This window comes from Protomyctophum parallelum (assembly GCF_964188405.1).
Source record: "Protomyctophum parallelum genome assembly, chromosome: 5".
NCBI lineage: Eukaryota > Metazoa > Chordata > Actinopteri > Myctophiformes > Myctophidae > Protomyctophum > Protomyctophum parallelum.
The window spans coordinates 53,145,554-53,169,234 of NC_139702.1; the positions used below are offsets into that span (position 1 = coordinate 53,145,554).

The following is a 23,681-nucleotide window of genomic DNA, read 5'->3' on the forward strand; positions in this document are numbered from 1 at the left end:
TACATTTGAAGGTCAGAATCTTCAATAGATCAATTTCTATGTACCAAGATCACTCGATGCAAGTATAGTGCAGGAATATACACAATGATTAGTCTTTAGGGTGGTTGTGTTCCATTTGATATCCTTCTCCTATCACAGCAACTCACAAATCTTGCTGCTGTGTATGCACATTGTTGTACTTCGCCCAGCAGATATGGGAGTTTTTTGTCATTGGTCAAGGTGATGTTTTCAAAATCTCCTTGTGTGGTTGTAATCTGTGGGAAGTATGTGTCTCTGATGTCTTGGTACAATGGACAGATGGTTAGGAAGTGTAGCTCGGTTTCCACTTCATTTTGTCTGCCTATGATGGCCTTTCTCGATCGCGAGACTGTGCTCACTGAGTCTGTACCTAGTTAAGATTTTGCTTTGTTTTGGGTCGGTCACGGTGCTCAGGTATTCTGCCACTGTGTATTCTCTGTTTAGGGCCAGATAGCATCTAGTTTACTCTGCTTTTGTGTTGCTTCTTTCCAATGTGTCAGATAGTTTTCCTTTTGCTGTTTTATAATTTGGTTTAGTCCAATGGGTTTTCTATCTCGTGGCTCTGTTTGTGTTTGTGCCCGGAGTTCCAGGGCCAGCTGGCTGAGGGGGCATCTCTCTAGAGTTTCACTGTGTGTGAGTGCCTTGTTATGGAGTGCATCTAGGTCACTTTCTTTTAGGTGGGTGTAGAACTTAAGTGCTCTCTTTTTTATTTTGATTATGAGTGGGTATCGTCCTAATTCTGCCCTGCATGCATTATTTGGTGTTTTTCGCTGGGTACGGAGAATGGATTTGCAGAATTCTGTGTGTAGGGTCTCGGTTTGGTGTTTATCCCATTTTTCAAGGTCATGGTTTGCTAATTGTCCCCAGATCTCGGCAACCATAGAGGTAAATTGGTTCTATCACAGAGTCCAGTATTTTAAGCCAGGTTTTAATTGGGATGTCTATTTTGATTTTTGTTCGTTCTAGTGGGATTATATTTAGGAAAAATTGGTGGTAAACTGATACAATATATATATATATATATATATATATATATATATATATATATATATATATATATATATATATTTACTATAAAAAAGATCTCTCATATGTTCATGAAATGATGATGAGTCGCTCAACATGGCACAGGGCAGGCGCTCCCGGCGATAGGGGCCGGTCTTCCGCGGATAATCGACGTCATCGTCCCTCATATTTATTAATCGGAAGGCAACGGCCACGGAGAAACTGGCTGCTTCTGGTTTCAAGACACATAAATACAAAGCGGAGCCGGGCGGGTTGCAGGACAACACACAAAGCAAAGCGGAGCGTTTAGAGGCTTTTAAAACTGAAGACCCACGGAGTGAGGTAAATGCATGATGATGATGACCGACCGGCCGCTTTTGAGGCTTGATTTGATTCATGACAGAACAGCTGACGTGTTATTGATACCCGTCATTAAACAATGTCTATGGGAAATGTGGTGTTTATATTCCACATTGTAAATGTATGAGTAAATCGCTGACTATAGTGGCACGTATACAGATCAGATCCATCAGATCAGATCCATATATTATAGCCTTTAAAATAATAAAACGATAGGCTGCATCAATCTAAACAGTAGCCAGCTGACGTCAATTATGATGAAACGTAAATATTTGCGGGGATTTAGATTGTGTTGCAGATAATATTTTTTATATGAAAAAGAAAATGTTTTTATTTGGTCATGCGGTTTTCTATTTTTATTTTATTTATTTTTGCGTTATTATCATAGTAACTCAAATCAACTAACTTGTGTCTTTAAGTTTCAACGTGCAGCGATGCTGCCACTCTGGCATAGCTACTTAATTACGTGGCAGGCAGCGATGACTGTGAGTGATAGAATACGTACTGTACATATAGCCTACAGCCTACTGTACTCGATCCTGTCAGCAAAATAACAGATAAGACGAGAACAATGTCATCATCACTATATCCTCATTCTAAACGTTTATTATGCTCCAGTGCAGTCGTCTTTTATGGTTTTACTGCACATTTTCGCCGACTTAATTGACACGTCATTGATGTATCTGTCCTACTAGCCGAACATATACATCGCCCAAGAGACTAAACCGCGAAGGAACGCGCTGTAGTGATTTTATTTCCCCGAGTCATCCTCAAACTTTTCCTATTCGCTTTACTGTTTGTTTGAGGTTGAGTTCATGTGAGAGTGAAGGGGGGAGTTGGTGTGTGTGCGTGTGTGTGTGTGTGTCTTGTGTGTGTGTGTGTGTGTGTGTGTGTGGAGGGGGGGGGGGGGGGGGGGTCCGCTAACCCGCCCCCGAGCTGTCAAGAACTCCAACCAAATGTTTCCAATTTCCAGCGCGTATGATCTGTACCCGGAATCACCACCTGTCATTTCTCTTTGGGTTGAAATTAACTATACTGTAGCCTAAGTGTGTGTGTGTGCGTGTGTGTGACGTGTGTGTGTGACTGTGACTGTGACGTGTGTGCGCATGTGCGCGTGTGTGTGTGCATGCACGTGTGCGAGTGCCTGATTGTGTGTGCGTGTGTGTTAGTGTGTGCGTGTGTCTGTGTGCGTGCGCAAGTGTCACATGTGTGTCATCTTCAACTTTGAGTCAAAGTTGTTGTTCTTTCCCCAACAACAGCTGTGTGTGCGTGTGCGTGTGTGTGTGTGTGTGTGTGTGTGTGTGTGTGTGTGTGTGTGCGTGTGTGTGTGTGTGTGTGTGTGTGTGTGTGTGGTGATGTGGGGGGGGGGGGGGGGTACTGTATGTGGACGGAGACAGATGGGGGAGGGGGTATCTCTATTTCCAACATCCCTGCTTGGGAACTCCGGAGTTGAAGAGGTGTGGAATGTCTGGATCTTGGCACATACATCAGACTATAGACTATAGAGCATACTTCCAGGCAGGGTATTATTATTATTATTATTACAATTATGTTTATTGCGTTATATATATGACGTGTTGTTAAGGTGGCATACAAGCACACCCTGGCAGAGACTGATACAGCAGTTGGGGGGGAAATGATGGCATGCAGCTGTGTATAGGGAGCAATGTGAGGAACAGTTTGTCTGGATTTAAAGCAGATGGAAATGCCCAGTGTGGGTGGATCTGCAGGGCGAGACCTCGGCCTCTCCATCCACATATACCTCCTGAGCCTCAGGGACCACCCATTCTCCTAGAGAGGAAAATAGATTGGTTGAGGGAAGAAAAACAATGAGTATGGGGAAAAGGGTGTGCGTGTGTGTGTGTGTGTGTGTGTGTGTGTGTGTGTGTGTGTGTGTGTGTGTGTGTGAGTGTGTGTGTGTGCGCGTGAGCGCACGCTTGAGTGTGTTGCATGCATGCGTGTCTGTGTGCGTGTGCGTGTGTGTGAGAGAGAGAGAGAGAGAAACACAAATCAAATCACTGTTAGTGAGATTAAATGAGTTTGACATGACACCCCTGCCCTAATCTCATGTAGCCAGACGATTGCAGATCTCCGCCTATACCGATCGGTACTGATTCAATATAGAGGTTAAACTGAGAGGACATAATTTGGAGAGAGTAAAAATCTAATCAGAATTAGTTTTCAAAGCAGTTATATAGACACACATTGGCAGCAGCAGAAATATCTGATTGTCTTGTTTACGTGAGACTTGGTCGTAGCTATCTATTTATCTTCACAGACTATTGATTGTACAAGCATTGTGTGACTAGACTACAAGTTCTGTTTCATGGACGTTGTCAGATGGCTGTCACATGTCATACTGTATAGTATGGACAGAGATTATTTATGCTAAAAACTTAAAAAGCTCGTGCGGAGAGAGATTGCGCCGGGGGGCCTGAGTGGAAAGAGGATGTTTTTGAGGAAACAAAGGTGATAATAATTGAAGTGGCCCAAGTGTATAGCAGTAAATATATAGAACTAAGAGATTTGTAACCGGGACAGCAACATCTCGAAACGGCTAACCTGCACGTAAGCACTAATGTATAGCTAATATTACATTAATAGCAAAAAAAAAAAAATCCACAACAAGCTTATAATGTGTTTGTCACAGCTTGTATATCAGATATTTTAGATATTTTATTTATTTATTAGAAGAAAAATAAATGCCCAAAATATGGATAGAAAGAATACTGTAGCAGGCCATTATGTTGGAAGCTAATACATAGTAAAATCCTTAGTGTTTAACAGTGTACAAATGTACAGTAGTGGACAAACGGCACAGTTACAAATGGACCAATTACACGGAGGATTGTACTATACGCAGGCCTGAATAACAATCAGTCCATTTCACTCCTGCTCAGATCTGTCTTGAACGCTCGGAGGATGTACTGTAGGGCAGCCGTTTCTAGGTCAGCCTTGGTCACCCCCCACCTCCAACGCCCTCCCTCACACAGGCACGTGTGCACACAAACACACGCTATAGAAGGCCAGCCCACCAACAATAATCTGTGGTGGGTGAGTGCACTGCAACAATCCTGACTGTTGATTTAACCCTGAGAGTGTCAAAAATGGGCTCTCGGCGTTATATCAACGCTTAGGATTTTCCAGTGTGGTGACATGTGGTGAGTGTATTAACCAGAAGGAGATAATAGCAGCCACAGCCAGAGAGAGAGAGATGCACAGGCTGTCTCTGTGTCTGTCTGAGGTGATCAGACACATTCTCTGTATGTTTCTGCAGTTTCGGTGTGTGTATATTTCTATACGTTTGTATTGTTGTTGATTGATTCCTGCAGTCTGTATTGCTTTGGAATTGTGATCTGTTGCATTGCTAAGATGAATCTGTGTCGTACATAATTTTAGATGTATGTACGTATAGGTCACATACATTACTATATTATTATTATCTTATTACTGTACTGTACTGTACTGTACTGTACTGTACTGTACTGTACTGTACTGTACTGTACTGTACTGTACTGTACTGTACTGTACTGTACTGGTACTGTACTGTACTGTACTGTACTGTACTGTACTGTACTGTACTGTACTGTACTGTACTGTACTGTACTGTACTGTACAAGCTCTCCTCCCTGGCCTGTGTGTGTCTGTCTGTGTGTTAGTCTGTGCAACAGTGACACTTGGTGGTGAACAAACGCTATAACGCTATTTTCGCGCTCGGAGTCGGACACAGGGACAGACAGCCAAACACTTAGCTGTCTATAGGAGTGGTACTGCACCACTCAAAAATGATGCCGTATGGAACACAGGGGTTTGGTCCTTTTCCCTTCTGGTCACCACTCTATGGTCATGTGATGTGATGCAAGCAGCTGAGAGGTCAGAAGTGACAATGCCGAAAGGGAGCAATCTGTGAAGCTGTGATTGCTGTTCCATAAAGAGGCATTTCTACCCTAATCTCATGGACTGAAGTTCTCAATTGCCACGACTGATTTCAGTCATCTATATATCTATAAGTGCACCACGTCTCTGTCTGTCTGTCTGTCTGTCTGTCTGTCTGTCTGTCTGTCTGTCTGTCTGTCTGTCTGTCTGTCTGTCTGTCTGTCTGTCTGTCTGTCTGTCTGTCTGTCTGTACGTCTGTCTGTCTGTCTGTCTGTACGTCTGTAATGTGAGATTACAGACGTACAGACAGACAGATTAGTTTTTGTTTTGAGTCAATCGCTGAATACATCTGAATGTATCTGGCATCACTGTGTAGGCCTACTTCTCAGAAGAGAGATATTTACTGGGTAGTTGTTTTGGTTTACACATTACATGGCATACACATCTCCATGATTGTTGTACAGCAGGGGTGGCTACACCTTTTTGACTCGAGAGCTACTTTCAAAATGACCGGCTCAACAAGATCTACCCACCATTGCTATGTAAAATAGTTTAAAATATGTAGGCTTTAGAATAGTGGTGCTGAGATAAGTGACATTACATATAAGACAAATGCACTTGGAATGGGAAATAGAGGGGGAGAAATGAAATAGGTATGGGTTTTTTGTATTTCATAATGCTACCGGCGTGTGTGCACAGCAACACTCAAAATATTGGATTGTGGATTTGAGCTGACAGGCAGTGCACTTTTTGATGTCAATCAGTCAAGACACCTTTAATTCAAGTGGCAGATGCCGAAAATTGTTTTTTATATTTAAATTAAATATTATTTAGGGGCATGTCATATGATCTACTGGTAGATCGCGATCTACCTTGTGTACACCATCACCATACACTCAACAATGTAGGTAAGGTAATTAATCTAGACACTCAAAACACTAATTACCAAAGGCGCACGTCATTTATCCGTGTCTCTTCTTCTAGCACACCAGTCGTGCAATTGCTTCCTCTCTATGCATCCATTCCATACGTAATCCAACACACTACACTGACTACAGGCATCTCCCTTTGAGATAGGGTGAGAAGTTCAGTCACATGAGTAGACTCGGAGTAGAGTCGCTGCTTCTTCCCCCGGAAAGGGCCAGTTTAGGTGGTTCGGGCATCTGGTTAGGATGCCTCTCGGGCCTCTCCCTAGGGAGGTCCTCGATGCACGTCCCACTGGGAGGAGACCCAGGGGCAGGCCAAGGCGCAGTTGGAGGAAACACATTGACTCACTGGCCTTGGAACGTCTCGGGATCCCCCAGGAGGAATTTAAGTCACTAATGTTGCTCTGGAGAGGGACGTCTGGAACACTCTGGTGGAGCTGTTGCCCCGCGACCTGCCTACAGATAAGCGGTTGAAGATAGATGGATGGATATTTAACTTACAGTTTCTATTTTTATATCATGCTGTTATTGCACCGTCCTTTCCTTCGGAAAAAGCGCCATTGCTGTGACGCAAAATACGCCACAAATTTGAAAAACAGAAAGTTTTTGCTACTTAACGTGTGAAGATCTAAGATTCCATAAGCCTGAACGGACAGGTTTCTGAGATGAGCCTTGTATTGCATTGCCCGGAGGGACAATTGGTCTTTGATTGTTAATTCACAAAAAATATATAGTTGTTGTCGACCAATTCTGAAAATATTGATGAATTGGCCTGCTGGCAGCCTTTATAAGAAATATGACGCTGATCATTATGCAAAATTAGTTACATACACTAACAGCGTCACAAACACATATACACACAGCCACAAAGACGAGGTTGAACGCAAAAATTCAGCTGGTGGAGATTTGTAAAGCAGACAGTCCCCAATTGGGTCTCCGCCTTGAGTTCCTTCAGAACTACCATGTGAATGACCAGAACACTCAGCCACAGCTGTGAGTTGATGTTTGGAATAGATTATTTTCAAGCAGTTTGACTCCAGTGTATTTTCTCTCTATACCATGTGGGCTTCCATGTGTCTAGTGTTTTCTTAAGCGTAAGCGTCTACATGTGTGTGTTGACCAGTTAAACGTGGTTAAACATAGCGTGATCGGTGATGTCTATAGGTTACTTCAGTAACCGCAGTTATTAAAACGACTGAGCGAGGTGAATCGGCCTATGGGGAGTGCGAGCACGAACACACAGAATTAAACCATATACTTCACGAACAATTCATTGGTCGGGACTTCTGCCCGCCCATGGCATGATGATCACCCATCCCCCGGGGTGGTAAGCGTTCCCATCATGCCATACGGGTCATTCCATGTTAACCAGATTGGCTTCTGCTTAATTAAGTCAGAAGGGTAGTCTTTCGGGCGATTCACCTCGCTCAGTCGTTTTAATAACTGGGGTTACTGAAGTAACCTATAGTTATTATAAACTCCTTCACTCAGAGACCTGGAAACTGGACAGGCTCGCCTAACGCCCACCATGAAACGACGGACTAGCAGGTTTTCACCTACCGTCTTGCCGTCTACACCCACGTGGTACGCCGAAATGGCCGCCAGGTTGACCGTCTTGGTGAGATACGGTTTCAACAGGTAATAACAAACAGGTACGCTTAACGTGCGTTCAGCAAGCAGAAGACAATCGGAATGACCCGTATGGCATGATGGGAACGCTTATCACCCCGGGGGAGGGGTGATCATCATGCCATGGGCGGGCAGAAGTCCCGACCAATGAATTGTTCGTGAAGTATATGGTTTAATTCTGTGTGTTCGTGCCAGAGATGGCACTCCCCATAGGGCGATTCACTGAGTGAAGGAGTTTATAATAACATGTTTATACTAACATGACATCAGGGCATTTTCCACCTATGCAACATCTATAGCAGGGGTTTTCAACTGAAACTGAACCAGGGACCACCACCCTGACTAAGAATCAAGCTAAGGACCACTGTTGTGTTGGGAGGGTATATGGGCTAAGCTTAGCCCTTTCATAACACTTGCTAATGCTATGCAATATATCCATACCACTGTTTCTTAAAGGACCTATAACATAAAATTCAACTTTTTCAATTTCTTTTGTGTTTTTGGGGCTCCTATGTGTGTTTTCTATCCCCACAAATAACCAATTTTTAACAATCAGGCCTTCATGTCATATGGGTGTTTTAATGGAAATTGCTCTCAGAAATAGCTCGACTGATTTTGGCCTCATCGTGATGTCATCAATGTCACCCTACTTTGTATAATTCCTCCTTGTCTTCAGTCTTCAGTTGCAAATTTGCATTTCCACTTTGTTTACAATGTCCACCATTGTTGATTTTCCAAGCTGGCATGGAATGGAAACAAGCCTGGTTTTATCTAGCATGAGTATTATAATGACTCAAATATTAAATAATCTGCATATCAGCACCCTCTCCACCTCAGGACATTGTGGTACTGCAGCTAAAACTGCTTTCAAAGTCCAGAAAGAAATGACAAGGCCTGGTTATATCAGAGTGGTGATTGAGGCTCAAACCATTAGAAATAACTTTGAGGGACATAGACAATATGATTATTAAATATTAAAAGCAGTTTTAAAATGCATGTTATTTGCGCTTTAACAGATGGTCCACGGACTACTAGTGGTCCATGGCATAATAGGCCTGCAGGTGGTCCATGGGAAATGTTTTAAAATATGAATAAAATGTCTTTGTTAGATGTATTAAAATATGTTTAAATAATACAGTATTTCAAAAATTAAATGAAATCATGACTGTTAAGGGCTTGATTTCATTCATTGCACGATACTGTGTATGTGCAACAAATTGTATCAAGCCAAGGCATTAACTGAAATATATATGAGTGGTCCAGAGCCAAAAGATATATCTTTTGAGAACCACTGATCTATTCCTATCCCACGGTTACACTTGAGCAGACAAATGGGCACATTTCCTAATAATGATGACTCAATCAGGTAAGCTGGTAGACTGCACCCTTCTTGAGAACTGGAATGTCTTAACCTCAGACTTCCCAGTAACTGATAACATTTATGCACTTCCACGTCCGCCAAAAGCAGTGCATTGTTCCGTGGAAGAAAATACAAAATCTTCACTTTGCTACAATACTAAATGCATGGTCAGGGACCACATGCAATACCTTCACGGACCACCAGTGGTCCACGGACCACCTGTTGAAAATCCCTGATCTATAGAATAAGCCTTTACAGGCCTTACAGGCTTTTTCCACCTACGCAACATCTATAGAACATCTATATAATCTGTCCAATCCTTTCCACACCTAACCTCCATAAAGTCATCAATGCCCTTATTTCATCACGCCTGGATGCCCTATGCATCCAGGGCGTTGTCTATTTCCATAGACAACGCTCTGGTAATGTCTGTCCCAACAGCCAGGAACCTTGGTGTTGACAGTCAGCTCTCGTTCAAAACATACATCACAGCTGTCACTCGATCCTGTAGGTTTACACTCTATAACATATGACGAATTAGACCGTTCCTCACCCAGGAGTCTTTTCTTTTTTTTCTGTCCCCTATAGCACCCCTAGGAGACGAGCTTGGACGGCATGCAAAGTTGTGAAATTTCATCAGACGGTACTGATGATCCTCTTAGTAGCGGCTTACGCACTCGTCGGCAGCCTCGAATAGTGGTGATTGGCGCTGGCCTGGCTGGTCTGGCTGCAACCAAGGTCCTCCTGGAACACGGCTTCTCTGATGTCACAGTCCTAGAGGCGTCAGAGCGCATTGGGGGGAGAGTTCAGAGCATTCAGCAAGGTGAGAAGATGTGCTATTTCTTATTGCCACTATGCCCAATGGCAAATTATTTTGTGCCAGGAACCACCATTATAGAGAACATTTCAAAAGATTTGTCAAATTGTTTAGAATTTCTTTAATAGACAAACCATAAAACACTGCTGCACATAAAACATGTGTCTCATGTCTGTCTCATGTCTTGTCGGGTGAAGAAACAGCTTCAATTCATTTTCCTTTTTTTTTTAAGGTGTTTCTTCACCCCTCTCCCCCATAACAGACATGAGACACGTTGGAACCCCCTCAATGACCCTTGGGGCCCCACTTTGAGACTCAGGGCTCTATTTTCATCCATGCTAAACCCCCTATCCCTAAACTCATTTTTTTTTACTATTTTGAAATACATTTTTGAATAGTCTACAAGCTCACAACGTGTCGACGTAAAACGGCTAGTTGAACTATTCAGAAATGTTTTTCAAAATAGTAAAAAAAAAGAAAGGCAAAGAAGCTTTTAGCTTATTACATGACTCGGATGAATGCTTCATTCTTAATAGTCAATCATGACACTGATATTTCAAGTTCTCAATAGCCGGTGTTATGAATAACAGTCCATTGCTATGGACATAGTTTCATGCATTCATTCACAAGTAACAATTATCTCATTTACAGCTACAACAGTATAAAGTATGTTGAAACCATTTGTGGAAAAGATATGCATGAGTAAAATGAATGTTCCTAAGCCTCAGGCAGCATCTCTGTTAATTCAGTCAGTGGCTACGTTTACATGGACAGTTAAATCCCCTTTTCATTCAGAATAAAAGTTAAATCCTATTAAAAGTTGTCATGTAAACACCTACAAAAACTTAAATCGGAATGAAAATGGCCAATCTGATTTAAACTTAGATCTGATGTAACTTTGAAACAATTGTGGACTCATGTAAACACTCATTCGGATTTAAGTTAATTCTGGTCTTTCTGCGCATGCTTGTTTCCATGTAATTGGTATGGCTATATTATGCTCTTGTTTTGCGATTAATTATAAGAAACTAGACATGTTTAATTTCACATCTCTGAGAGCAACCTCTCATAGGCTACAGGATACAACAAATATAAAGTAATATGGCATAAAAGTGTTTTATTATTATTATTATTATTATTTTGTTTTACCTGAAATGTAGTGGAGTAGAAGTAAAAGTATTGGAAATTGGAAATACTCAATTAAAGTAGAAATACCTCAAATTTTTACTTTAGTAGAGTACTAAAGTAAATGGTCTGGACGTAAACATATGCGCCCCGCCCCCCATCCAATCAGAAGCCTTCCCAGCCCCAAACCTGATGTGGAATGAAATAATGGGATTTAAAAGTATTGTCCATGTAAACACTCATTCGGAATGACCTTTCCCATGTAAACACGCAGCAAAAAACGTACTTCTGAATTAATTAATTCTGAAGTTTTCATTCTGAATGAAAAAGCCCTCATGTAACCGCAGCCAATGGCAGAAGAATTGTGTATTTTGCCTTTGGGAGGACTACATATTTGCCGTTGCTTAGTGGTTACCGTTGTTAGTGTCTTTATGTTGTCCATATGATTAATTCAAAGTTAAACCTAGCCTCGTTCGCAGCCTTACTCATCTGCAAAGAGAAAAGCCTGGTTACAACCTAAGGCAGAGAGTGCATACTGCATAGTGTGGGCCGGAACATCCGTCAGATCCATTTCCCCCGGACACAATATTTTCCGACCAATATGAGTCTGGCGGCTCTGGCCAAGAAGCCAGGCTAGGATATTGACACCCCTGCAACATCATTCAAAAGCCATGAGGTTTATAAGAAACAATCATTTGACATGTTTCATTGCCTACAATGTTGGTTATTATTTCAGTTAACCAATGAAAAAAGCATGCATGTTTTAAAATGCGGTTTATACAATTTTAATGGAAGGCTGTCCAGGTTTTTTTTTGAATGATGGTTAATAATTTAAACTTACATTAACCAAAATAGATGAAATCACAGCATCACAGTGACAAGTTGTGTTATACTCAAATCACATTGCTCATAGATTATAGTTAAATAAATACATTAATAATCATCATATAATCATCATCACAAAGCACATTGTAAACCTGTCTTTATTACTGCTAGAAATGATCTGCCCACAAAACATACAGCAGGAACAGAGCCACAATGTCATACTCATAACCCAGCTACCTAATGCTTAAAAAGGATACAGTAAGTTGTCACTTCCAAACTGTTAACAACTTAGCTGTAATAAGCATTACCTAGCGCACACACACTTAAGAAAATGTACACGGTTCACTATGAATGATATTAAACTGTTAAAATTCTAAATAAGTAAATGATTGTGGCATAAACAAACCGTTCAATGCAGCTTGTTTGGGTATTTGCATCTAATGCAGTTCACTTTTTGGTCAGCGTCTTTTATATAGTAATCTTATATGGTTATACTTATAGAACATGTCCTGTTTAAGATGTTTCTAAAGCATTATCGATCAAACAAATACCAAATGCTACATTGCATTGACCAGGCCAAATGAGCATGTACAGTATGAGCAGTCAAGAAACCCTTAGCTATGACGCAACAGAAATGTAAATTGTAAATGTAAATTAAGCAAAAAAGGCTTATGCAAAAGGCCTGGTATGTTCCCTTATGTCCTCCTATGTGTCTATAAAGATGAACGAATGTGAATGTCATTAAAAAAATTAATAATAATAATACAAATATATATATAATGATAATAGGGGCACAGTGGCGCAATCAGTAGCGCTGTCACTTCACAGCTAGAAGGTCCTGGGTTCGATTCCCAACGTGGACGCTGTCTCTCTCCCCAAGTTGGCAGAGGGTAGTAGAGGGAGTAGCACCCAGGATTACACTTTAGTCAATTGGCACCAGTGTATATATCATTACAATTCAGACATTTAGCAGATGCTGTTATCCGGATGGATTCACGCCTACTGATTTATACTTAGTTGCAAGTCGGTGTCTTGCACCGAAGATAGCAGATCTACAAGCTCAAAACTAATTGCAGTGAAACATGTTGTGATATTGTAGATCTGCCATTTTCAGTGTGACACATGATGTGCAAACACTTGTTTCAATACGCCGAGAATTTAAACAGATTTGTAAGGCGCCAATGTCATTTCATTGAGCGGTACTACTTCCGTCAAATTCCAGCAATTCACTCTACAGCGTAGGTCTTGCCCAGCATGAGTTAAACCTGATTAACTTTTTAGTCAGCATTCATTGGGCTGTATTTTGCGTGTCTTAAGTATCAGGTCTTATTCCCTAACTTGAGTAAACTAAAGACCTGGAGGCGTGATCAATGCTCTTTGGCCACTCAGAATAGCCAAATGGCATTGATCACGCCTCCAGGTCTTTAGTTTACTCAAGTTAGGGAATAAGACCTGGTACTTAAGACACGCAAAATACAGCCCATATGTCTCATTTCCTATGGATCATCATTTTACATTGATAGGCTATACTGTACATTCACATAATGAATAATGATTTCAGAGATCAAACACGTACTTTTGTTCCATTATTTCATAGGCCTACATTGTCTTGGTTAGTGGTTACAGAGAATGGTAAATATGAACTTTCGCCCCAAAGCCTTGTGTTTATATTCCATCCGTTCCATGTTGTTTTTGAGGGGCGCTAGCCCCTCCTATATTCAGCTATAGTGTAGATTCTATGTGATTCTGTGTAGATAACACAAACATTAAATGCCATTGACAATGAATGGAGAATTTACGTCATATGTGGTCGAGCAAATAGGCTATTTAACGTCATGATGATGTACGATGATACAGGTGTGATTTTTAGTTACACATTGGCTTGACAAATGTGTGTCAAAGAGCCCGACCGCCAACATCTATTTCCTCTCAAAGCGGTGCGCTTATTTCTTTCTTGTACTAAAGTGATCATTCAACACATAATGGAAATAGAAGTCGTTAGGACCAGGAAGAAGCCTATAGTTCGGTTGAAAGTGAAACTAGAGAATATTATGGCTGGAGGATATTATACGCTATTGGCGTGGGTGGGGGTGCTGCGGAGGGGTTGACAACGGGCAATAGTTGGCAGCAGGAGCACGTGCTGCCTCTGGCTCTATTGCTCAGGCGCGAGTATGACGTGTAGTACCAGGTTGATCGTGTGACTGTCCCGAGGCTATAGTCAAATGAACAAAGACAAGAGGACACGAGTCTTTCTGCTGCCATGCTCTTATCTCTCTGACAAACGCGTTTAAACGAAATAATTCTAAAACGTATTACTCCATAGTATATTCTTTGTCAGATCGCAAGTTAGGAGAATTGAAGTTGAAGGAGATAGCAGCCTATACCACAGTTTACTTTGACCCATTCATGGCAATGATGTGGCAAAAAAAAACTAAAGTTTACTTTTTTACAGATGTCATTTTCATGGACAAAAATAGATCCTGCGCCGTCTCACTGGAAAAGTAACATGGCATAGGTAACACTGAGAAAACACTAGAGTTCATCAAGAACAATTCAGTAGGAATTGACACTGGCAAGACGCAAATCAGGAGGCTGTACAACAATCTTATCTATCATATACTGTATATATAAACAAACATCTATAACCCATTCTGAACGGGCACCCATTTTGGTGTTAGCATCATGTTATGCTTTAGCTATTGAAAAATAGCAGACCTACAAGCTCATATCGTGCCACCGAGTGGCGCGATACGAGCTTGTAGGTCTGCTATTTTTTTTAAATCGAAGAGCAACTGACATTTTCTAGAATCTGATCTCAGGTCAGAATGGGTTATAATCAGACCAGTGTGTGTCCAGTGGAAACCTCGCATGAATCTGATCTCAAGTCAGAATGGGATAATAACCCTATTCTAATCCAACCATCTAATTTCATTGTGCCTCGATCTTCCCTCTTTGTAGGAAAAGCGACTTTGGAGCTAGGAGCCACCTGGATCCATGGAGCCAACGGGAACCCAGTGTATCACCTGGCGGAGGACAACAGGCTGCTGGAGGACAGCACGGATGGGGAGCGCAGCGTGGGGCGCATCAGCCTGTACACCAAGACGGGCGTGGCCCACTACCAGACCAGCACCGGGAAACGCATCCCCAAACACCTGGTGGAGGAGTTCAGTGACCTATACAACGAGGTGATGATTGGAACACACACATACATACTGTACTGTGTGCAAAAACATGCTGTTAGGGCATTCATTTAACCCATTCTGACCTGAGATCAGATTCATACGAGGTTTTCCACTGGACACACACACTGGTCTGATCAACCCATTCTGACCTGAGATCAGATTCTAGAAATGTCAGTGGTTCTTTGATTTTTCAAAAATAGCAGACCTACAAGCTCGTATCGCGCCACTCGGTGGCGCGATATGAGCTTGTAGATCTGCTATTTTTCAATAGCTAAAGCATGACATGATGCTGACACCATAATGGGTGCCCGTTCAGAATGGGTTAAAAAAACAAAAAAACATGAAATATGAAGATACAAGGTTTCTGCCCGACAGTGATATACTGTATGTGTACATTTTCATTTCCATGCACCTGTGTTGAAACACACGCACGCACGCACGCACGCACGCACGCACGCACGCACGCACACACACACACACACACACACGCACACACACACACACACACACACACACACACACACACACACAGGCTCAAGTACCCTGGCACATGCCCACTCAATTAAATACATTGACTATATTTGCTTATACGCCTGTGTACAGTGTATTGTGCAATGACATGAAGGTGTCACATGTTTCTGACTTACATACGGTATGCTCACAGATTACACTCAAGCACAGAGCCTATAGCACATATTATGCAGTAACCGCCAGCATCTGCTTGAATCCGAAGATTATTTGATTGAACTCATTCAGGTGTCCTGATCCTTTAAAATGCCAGGTGCATGGCAGAAACAAATATCAATGAAAAAGATTAAGGCTTTATTACTACCATAGCGTGATGTTTGAAATATAGAAGAGAAAATGTCCTTATGCAGGTGTGTCAGAAAAAATGAACTGGAAGAGTAGAAAAAGACTGGAATCCTGCACTGTGTTCACTTACAGCATTTTATTGAGCCACGTCCATGCCTGATGAAGGTCTTAACGACCGAAACGTTACAATTATTTTAGTTAGAAGCTGAACATTTAATACATTCTGACCTGAGATCAGATTCATACGAGGTTTCCACTGGACACACACTGGTCTGATTAACCCATTCTGACCTGAGATCAGATTCTAAAAATGTCAGTCGTTTTTTTTAGATTTTTCAAAAATAGCAGACCTACAAGCTCGTATCGCGCCACTCGGTGGCGCGATATGAGCTTGTAGATCTGCTATTTTTCAATAGGCAAAGCACGACATGATGCCAACACCAAAATGGGTTCCCGTAAAGAATGGGTTAATACATTTCGGCTGATGTATGGTTGTAGACACGTTATAGATATTTAAAGTGGTAAAAAAATAACTATAATCTATGGCAGAGCAGGTAAAATAATACGTCCTGAGGACAATTGCAAAATATATTGTTAATTTTATAATATACACATTACACAACTTTGTTTATAATATAAAACAAGACAAACTAAACACATAGAAACATCGGTAGGCTAACAATAGGCTGTGATCACGTAAAGATCTGATTGTTTGACACAGAAAGCAGCTGTAGACAGGCTACAGTACATTGGGTGAGATGCCTTTAAACTGCTGTACCCCTCCTGCAGTCGGTTTGTTGTCTCCACCAGGCCGTGTGTGTGTGTGTGTCCGTCCGTTAGTAGCTAATCTCGGCCACCGTTAACCCGGTCGATGCCAAATTTTGCACACACACTCCCTGGATGCCAACGATGAACCTCTGCCCCAAACCTTCCAGAACGGCCTGTTATAGCGCCACCAGGAGGCCGCTTTGTGCAAAACAAGTTTTTGCACAGCACACCTACAGATTTTGTCCAAACATCACGCAAATTGGTACACAGTCTCTCTAGAGCCATTCAACCAAACCGGTCTTTCAGATTTCTCACACTCCATCCTGATTGGTTAAGATTGGCTTCCAAAGTTCACAGGAGTGCTCAAAATGCTGCAAATCATGAACACATCGCGTGATTTCCGTGAAATTGTGCACCCACATTCCCACTAGGCCAAGGACAAAATGCCACATGAACAATTTCAACTCAACCTCAATGTGGCGCTATAACTGGCCGAAAAGTGTTTTTACCTCTAATTTGATCAGTTTTTGACTATTGGTCCCCCTAGACTATAGAGCACTGTACAAGCTGATTTCTTTATTGTGTGTTGTGTATTGATGTATGAGTGTTTGCTTTAACGATATATGCAAACTTTAAAGATTAGAGAGAGGCTGCTTTAGGTAATTGTCAAACTGGGAACCCATCTGCAAAAAAAGGTTCTTGAGAAATTAGGCAAAACGTTTCCAAATGGCCTTTCTGATGTTATATAAACTTGACAGGACAGAGGCAATTCTAGGGGACACACAGGCAGCTTTCTTTTTCAATATTAAGATGTTGATCCGGTTGGTGACATCTTGGGATACACTGTATTGATCAATGGAATTATAATGCTGTGCCAGGTGCGTATACAGTAAATGCGCACATGGCTTCCCTCAGCAGGGAGAGAGTCACACCTACATTTCTGCTTTTAATATTTACTAGTTAACGTTAGGGAAGGGCTACTTCAGAAACAATCATTAAATCCACTGTGTCGCTCAAATACCAGCCGAATGTCTGGATTGGTATTGGTGGTGCATGAGTTGATGAGGTTTTCCCCATGGGATGATTTGACAGCGTGAGAAATAGGATGTGTGGCGTGACTGCGTGTGAAGAGCATTATTTTGTGTGTGTCATTTCCTGAGAGAAATAGGATGTGTGTGGCGTGACTGCGTGTGAAGGGCATCATTTTGTGTGTGTCATTTTGTGAAAGTTGGTAGCTCTGTTAAAATATAGTTCACTAGTAGGAATAAACATGCCATTGGGGAGGTTTAAGGAATTTATTGACAGTGAACAAATGGAGCTGGATGAAGGAGGGATGAATGAATGCGGATGTGTAGGTTCCGGGGGGGGGGTCGCCGACCCTGGAGTCTTTGGGGAGGAGGTCGAATGGCACTCGTCGTGTGGCGTTCGTCGTTAGGCGTTCGTCTTACGGTGCGCATGGACGATATACCCCCGCAGGAACCTGATAAGGAGAGGAGAGTTTTGTTTTAATCGTTTGATCCACTTTTGGCGAGGTGGATGTAGTAGCTCCTTTGGGGGGAGCGGGGAGAGGAGCTGCTATGGAGGTGAAGGGGGTGGAGGAGAAGCCTGTAGGAAGGCGGCTAGTGTGCGACGCAGCGAGGCGGGCGAAGCATGGAGGATTCTGGGTGGTACTGGGCAGGTATAAATGGGGACAGGTAGATTGACGTGGAGGGCGGAGAGTGGCATGAAGGGCAGGGCCAATGCGCGTTTCTCCTCCTCCTGAACAGCAGTTGTTCCAACTCCATAAATTCTACCAGCTAAAAATACTAGTTTTCCTTTTGACAAGGTAGTTTCAATAGCTGTGGACCATGCATACAGGTGTATAAATGAAGAGAATGAGTGACAGGGTTTAATTTAATGGAAGGAATGCAGTGTCCCGTTTTATGCAAGGGCTCTTTTATGCAAAGGCTATGGATCGAGGGTTTGCATAGATTATGGCTGTGGAGTGTTATAAAAGTTGCTTTACTTGTTCACTTCTGCCCTCCTTCACCTTCGTAGCAAACAGCTCCTTCTCAATGTCATGCCGACGTCCTCCACATGACATTAGAGATTAGTGAAGACACACTGTTATTATACCCTGACAATGCCTATACTTTCTATAACTATTCTTCTTGTATTTGTAGACTTTTAATTAGTGATGCACCAATGTATCGGTCCACATATCAGTATCAGGTCCAACATTTGCTGTTATCGGTCAATATCGGTATCTGCAAATAAAACTGACATTAACCGATGGCAGTAGCCGATGTTTATCTGTTGTTGATAAGCATACATTTTGCGTTGGCTATGTTGGTGTGTTGGTTATCTGTATTCTACCAAGCTGTAGATTTCGAACATTTATTTCTTGTATTGAATAGTATTGTATAGTTTGGCACAAAAGGGGGAAATAATAACAACAAAAACTAAATGAACATATACTGTATCGGTATCAGTATCGGCTATTGGCTAAATTGTCATTTTAAAACCCATTTTGACCTGAGATCAGATTCTAAAAATGTCTGTTTGAAAATGACAGTTTTCTGAAAAAGCTATGTTTCTTCGATTTTTCAAAAATAGCAGACCTACAAGCTCAGATCTGCTATTTTTCAATAGCTAAAGCATAACATAATGCTAACACCAAAAGGGGTTCCCACCCCCAAAATGGGTTAAACATCGGTATCGGCCAAGAATTTCCATATCGGTACATCCCTACTTTTAATCTTAACTCACGTATATAACTTTGAGAGAAATGTCATTACATACTTGCACTACAGATTGTAATTGAGGTTGTGAATTAAACCTGCACTCATTTGATTTCAGCGTTCCTGTGATTGACCCAAGAGGCAGATTAATACTAAGCATTGATTTGATCCCTCCCTAGTCCCTTCACACGTTGACAGCCTGTGCTGTGTAAGAAAGGGCTCATTGTTTGCTAATAAATCCATCAAAACAACAAGTTTGCCCAAATATAATTACAGCTTAGGTTACAGTTACAGACATAACTCAGTGCACAACTTCTGTCTTTAGCCTACTCTTCATATTCTCTGCTAAAATATGAAACAGCATTTAGCAATTGGCTTTGTTTAATCTTATTGCTGTCACAGCTTTATGCCTCCATTCTTGTGGTGGTTCGCACGCACGCACGCACACACGCACGCACGCACGCACGCACGGCACGCACGCACGCACACACACACACACACACACACACACACACACACACACACACACACACACACACACACACACACACACACACACACACACACACACATTTTATAGTGGGTGAAACCTCCATTTAATAACGTCATTGGGCTTGTCTACCTGTCTCTGTGTCCCAGGTGTATGAGTTGACTCAGGAGTTCTTCCAGAATGGGAAGCCAGTATGTGCAGAGAGCCAGAACAGCGTGGGCGTGTTCACGCGCGACGTGGTCCGAAAGAAGATCATGTTGGATCCCGATGACCTGGAGAGCATCAAGAGGCTCAAACTGTCCATGCTGCAGCAGTACCTCAAGGTGCACACAAACCGTCCTGTCCTATAGTCTACAGATTCTAGAGTCTGGAACTATACACCTCCCAAAAGCCAACCAAGGAAGCTCCTCATCTCATGTTTGTCATTTCCATTCACGAAAATATATTTTGAAATGATATTTCAAAATATATTTGTAAAATATCTGTTTTGTGTGTGCGCACGCAGCTTGTTTGCTCTCTTGCATAACGACCGTGCCATTTGGTGTTGCCATTGGGCCACAGAGCCAAATCTAATGATAAATTAAACAATTAGAGTTAATCACTCACTAAATCTCTCAAGGACAGATTCCGAGCTGCGCTACTGAATCTGTCGGCAGGGCCATTCGGAACGCGTGTACATTGTTGTTAGTGGGAATGGGAACATAAGCTTCCCACCAGAATTTGCCCCCCAGAGGCAAATTCGAGGAAACAAACAGCAGAGGGTGCTGTTTTGTTGCCGACGGTTTCCCAGATTGATTACTCAAACAAACCAGTTTACCCATTAGTAATAGCAACTAGAAACGCACTCATTGAGATGCTATGCCCACGCCAGTGACGCCACATGCTATGTATAACCCATTCTGACCGGGCACCCATTTTGGTGTCGGCATCATGTTATGCTTTAGCTATTGAAAAATAGCAGATCTACAAGCTCATATCGCGCCACCGAGTGGCGCGATACGAGCTTGTAGGTCTGCTATTTTTGGAAAAATCGAAGAACGACTGACATTTTTTTAGAATCTGATCTCAGGTCAGAATGGGTTCGTCAGACCAGCGTGTGTCCAGTGGAAACCTCGTATGAATCTGATCTCAGGTCAGAATGGGATAAGGATGGTGGCGTGTCATTGTTTCCGATGCCATGTTGGTCCGACTCACCCCTTTATACTGACCCTAACCCTTAACCGTATACGCAAAGCCATGTAGTCGGGGTAATGGGATATCAGAATAATTGTTAACAGTATGTGTTATTTTTATTATTTTTTTCATTGTAAGTGTTGTAGGTAAAACCCATATGGGCCCTATTTTTGCCTTGAAAAACATTAAAAAAATTGTTCAACGTTTTGAGCTTGTAGACTAGGCTATTTGTACTATTCAAAAATGTTTTCGGAAATAATAATAAAAACAAGGCAAAGAAGTTTAACCCATTCTGACCGGGCACCCATTTTGGCGTCGGCATCATGTTATGCTTTAGCTATTTAAAAATAGCAGATCTACAAGCTCATATCGCGCCACCGAGTGGCGTGATACGAGCTTGTAGGTCTGCTATTTTTGGAAAAATCGAAGAACGACTGACATTTTTTTTAAATCTGATCTCAGGTCAGAATGGGTTTAATCAGACCAGTGTGTGTTCCGGCGGAAACCATCGTATGAATCTGATCTCAGGTCAGAATGGGATAAGGATGGTGGCGTGTCATTGTTTCCGATGCCATGTTGGTCCGACTCACCCCTCTACTGACCCTAACCCTGACCGTATACGCAAAGCCATGTAGTCGGGGGATAATGGGATATCAGAATAATTGTTAACAGTATGTGTTACTTTTTTTCTTTTTCTTCATTGTAAGTGTTGTAGGTAAAACCCATATGGGCCCTATTTTCGCCTTGAAAAACATTAAGAAATTGTTCAACGTTTTGAGCTTGTATAGACTGGCTATTTGTACTATTCAAAAATGTTTTCGGAAATAATAATAAAAAAAAGGCAAAGAAGTTTAACCCATCCTGACCGGGCACCCATTTAGGCGTCGGCATCATGTTATGCTTTTAGCTATTGAAAAATAGCAGATCTACAAGCTCATATCGCGCCACCGAGTGGCGCGATACGAGCTTGTAGGTCTGCTATTTTTTTTTAAATCGAAGAACGACTGACATTTCTTTAGAATCTGATCTCAGGTCAGAATGGGTTTAATCAGACCAGTGTGTGTTCCGGCGGAAACCTCGTATGAATCTGATCTCAGGTCATTCCTCCTCTCTCCCCAGGTGGAGAGCTGTGAGAGCAGCTCCCCCAGCATGGACGAGGTGTCTCTCAGTGAGTTCGGAGAGTGGACCGAGATCCCGGGAGCCCACTACGTCATCCCCGAGGGCTTCATGAAGGTGGTGGAGGTCCTGGCCCAGGACATCCCCTCCCACACCGTCTGCCTGGGGAAACCCGTCCGATGCGTCCACTGGAACTACTCCGCCAACCAGCGGGGGGAGGAGGAGGAGGGGAAGGAGACGGCCGGCGGCGGCAACAGCCTCGGCGGCTACTGCCGCGACAACCACAACGAGGACCACCACCGTCGTGGCCAAGTACGCGGGGGCCAGCCTCGCGGCAAATATGACCACTTGATTGAGGGTTGCCACCCCATACACGTGGAGTGCGAGGACGAGGAGTGGATTGCGGCCGACCACGTGATCGTCACGGCGTCTCTGGGCGTGCTGAAGAGGGGCCATGAATCCATGTTCTCCCCCTTGCTGCCCCTGGACAAGGTGACTCATTTCTAGATAGTGCAGTGTGGAAGTTAACCCATTCTGACCTGAGATCAGATTCATACGAGGTTTCCGCCGGACACACACTGGTCTGATGAACCCATTCTGACCTGAGATCAGATTCTAAAAATGTCAGTCGTTCTTCGATTTTTCAAAAAATAGCAGACCTACAAGCTCATATCGCGCCACTCGGTGGCGCGATATGAGCTTGTAGATCTGCTATTTTTCAATAGCTAAAGCATAACATGATGCTAACACCAAAATGGGTGCCCGTTCAGAATGGGTTAAGACAGTGGTTGTCATCCTATTCTGGATCACGTCCCACTTGACAATATCAAAAGTGTGTTTTCGGAGCGGGTTTTTTTGAGGGGGCCCCTCCAATGCCTGGCTGGTGTCTGGTGCTGGAGGATAGTTGTTCTTGGTATTGGTTTATTATGTTTATTGAAAACAATTGGTATTCAAATAAATGTATTGTTATTATTCATTTCTACTACTAGTACTACTTACTTATTTACTTACTTACTTACTTTTATTCCCATAGTTGTTGAATATCATGTTATGTGTGGACTTTTTGTCTGTGGAAGATTTGCTGTTGTTGCACTATAGCTAATGGGGCTTCTAAAACAATTCATTTCAAGGTTCTGGCCATTGAGAAACTGGGTATCAGCACCACAGACAAGATCTTCCTGGAGTTCGCTGAGCCCTTCTGGAGCCCAGAGTGCAACAGCATCCAGTTTGTCTGGGAAGATGAGGCTACCCTGGAGCAGCCGGTCTACCCCGGGGAGCTGTGGTAAGATGAGAAACGATGACATTATGACACATACACCAGAACAAGGAGTTGCGTTGTTACAATGTCTATAGGACAGGAGGAAGAGAACAAAATGATCAGAAACTCGCAAAATTAATATATCAACAGTATACTGTCAAAGGTTAACTGCCCCCAGCAGACAATAGTGTAATCCCACCGGGATGTTCCAGCAGTGTAT

The 23,681-nt window shown here is 42.5% G+C and overlaps 1 protein-coding gene across 1 annotated transcript in view; it reads left to right on the forward strand.

Moving 5' to 3' along the window:
- The first annotated feature begins 1,239 nt into the window (after positions 1-1,239).
- smox (spermine oxidase) overlaps positions 1,240-23,681 on the forward strand; it is a 28,044-nt gene continuing 5,602 nt past the window's right edge. Inside the window, exons 1-6 of the mRNA XM_083766114.1 lie at positions 1,240-1,365; positions 9,763-9,997; positions 14,900-15,126; positions 20,064-20,237; positions 22,207-22,695; positions 23,334-23,485. Of these exons, the coding sequence (XP_083622240.1) occupies positions 9,790-9,997; positions 14,900-15,126; positions 20,064-20,237; positions 22,207-22,695; positions 23,334-23,485 (1,250 nt within the window). The 5' untranslated portion in view covers positions 1,240-1,365; positions 9,763-9,789. The remainder of the gene's footprint in view (positions 1,366-9,762; positions 9,998-14,899; positions 15,127-20,063; positions 20,238-22,206; positions 22,696-23,333; positions 23,486-23,681) is intronic.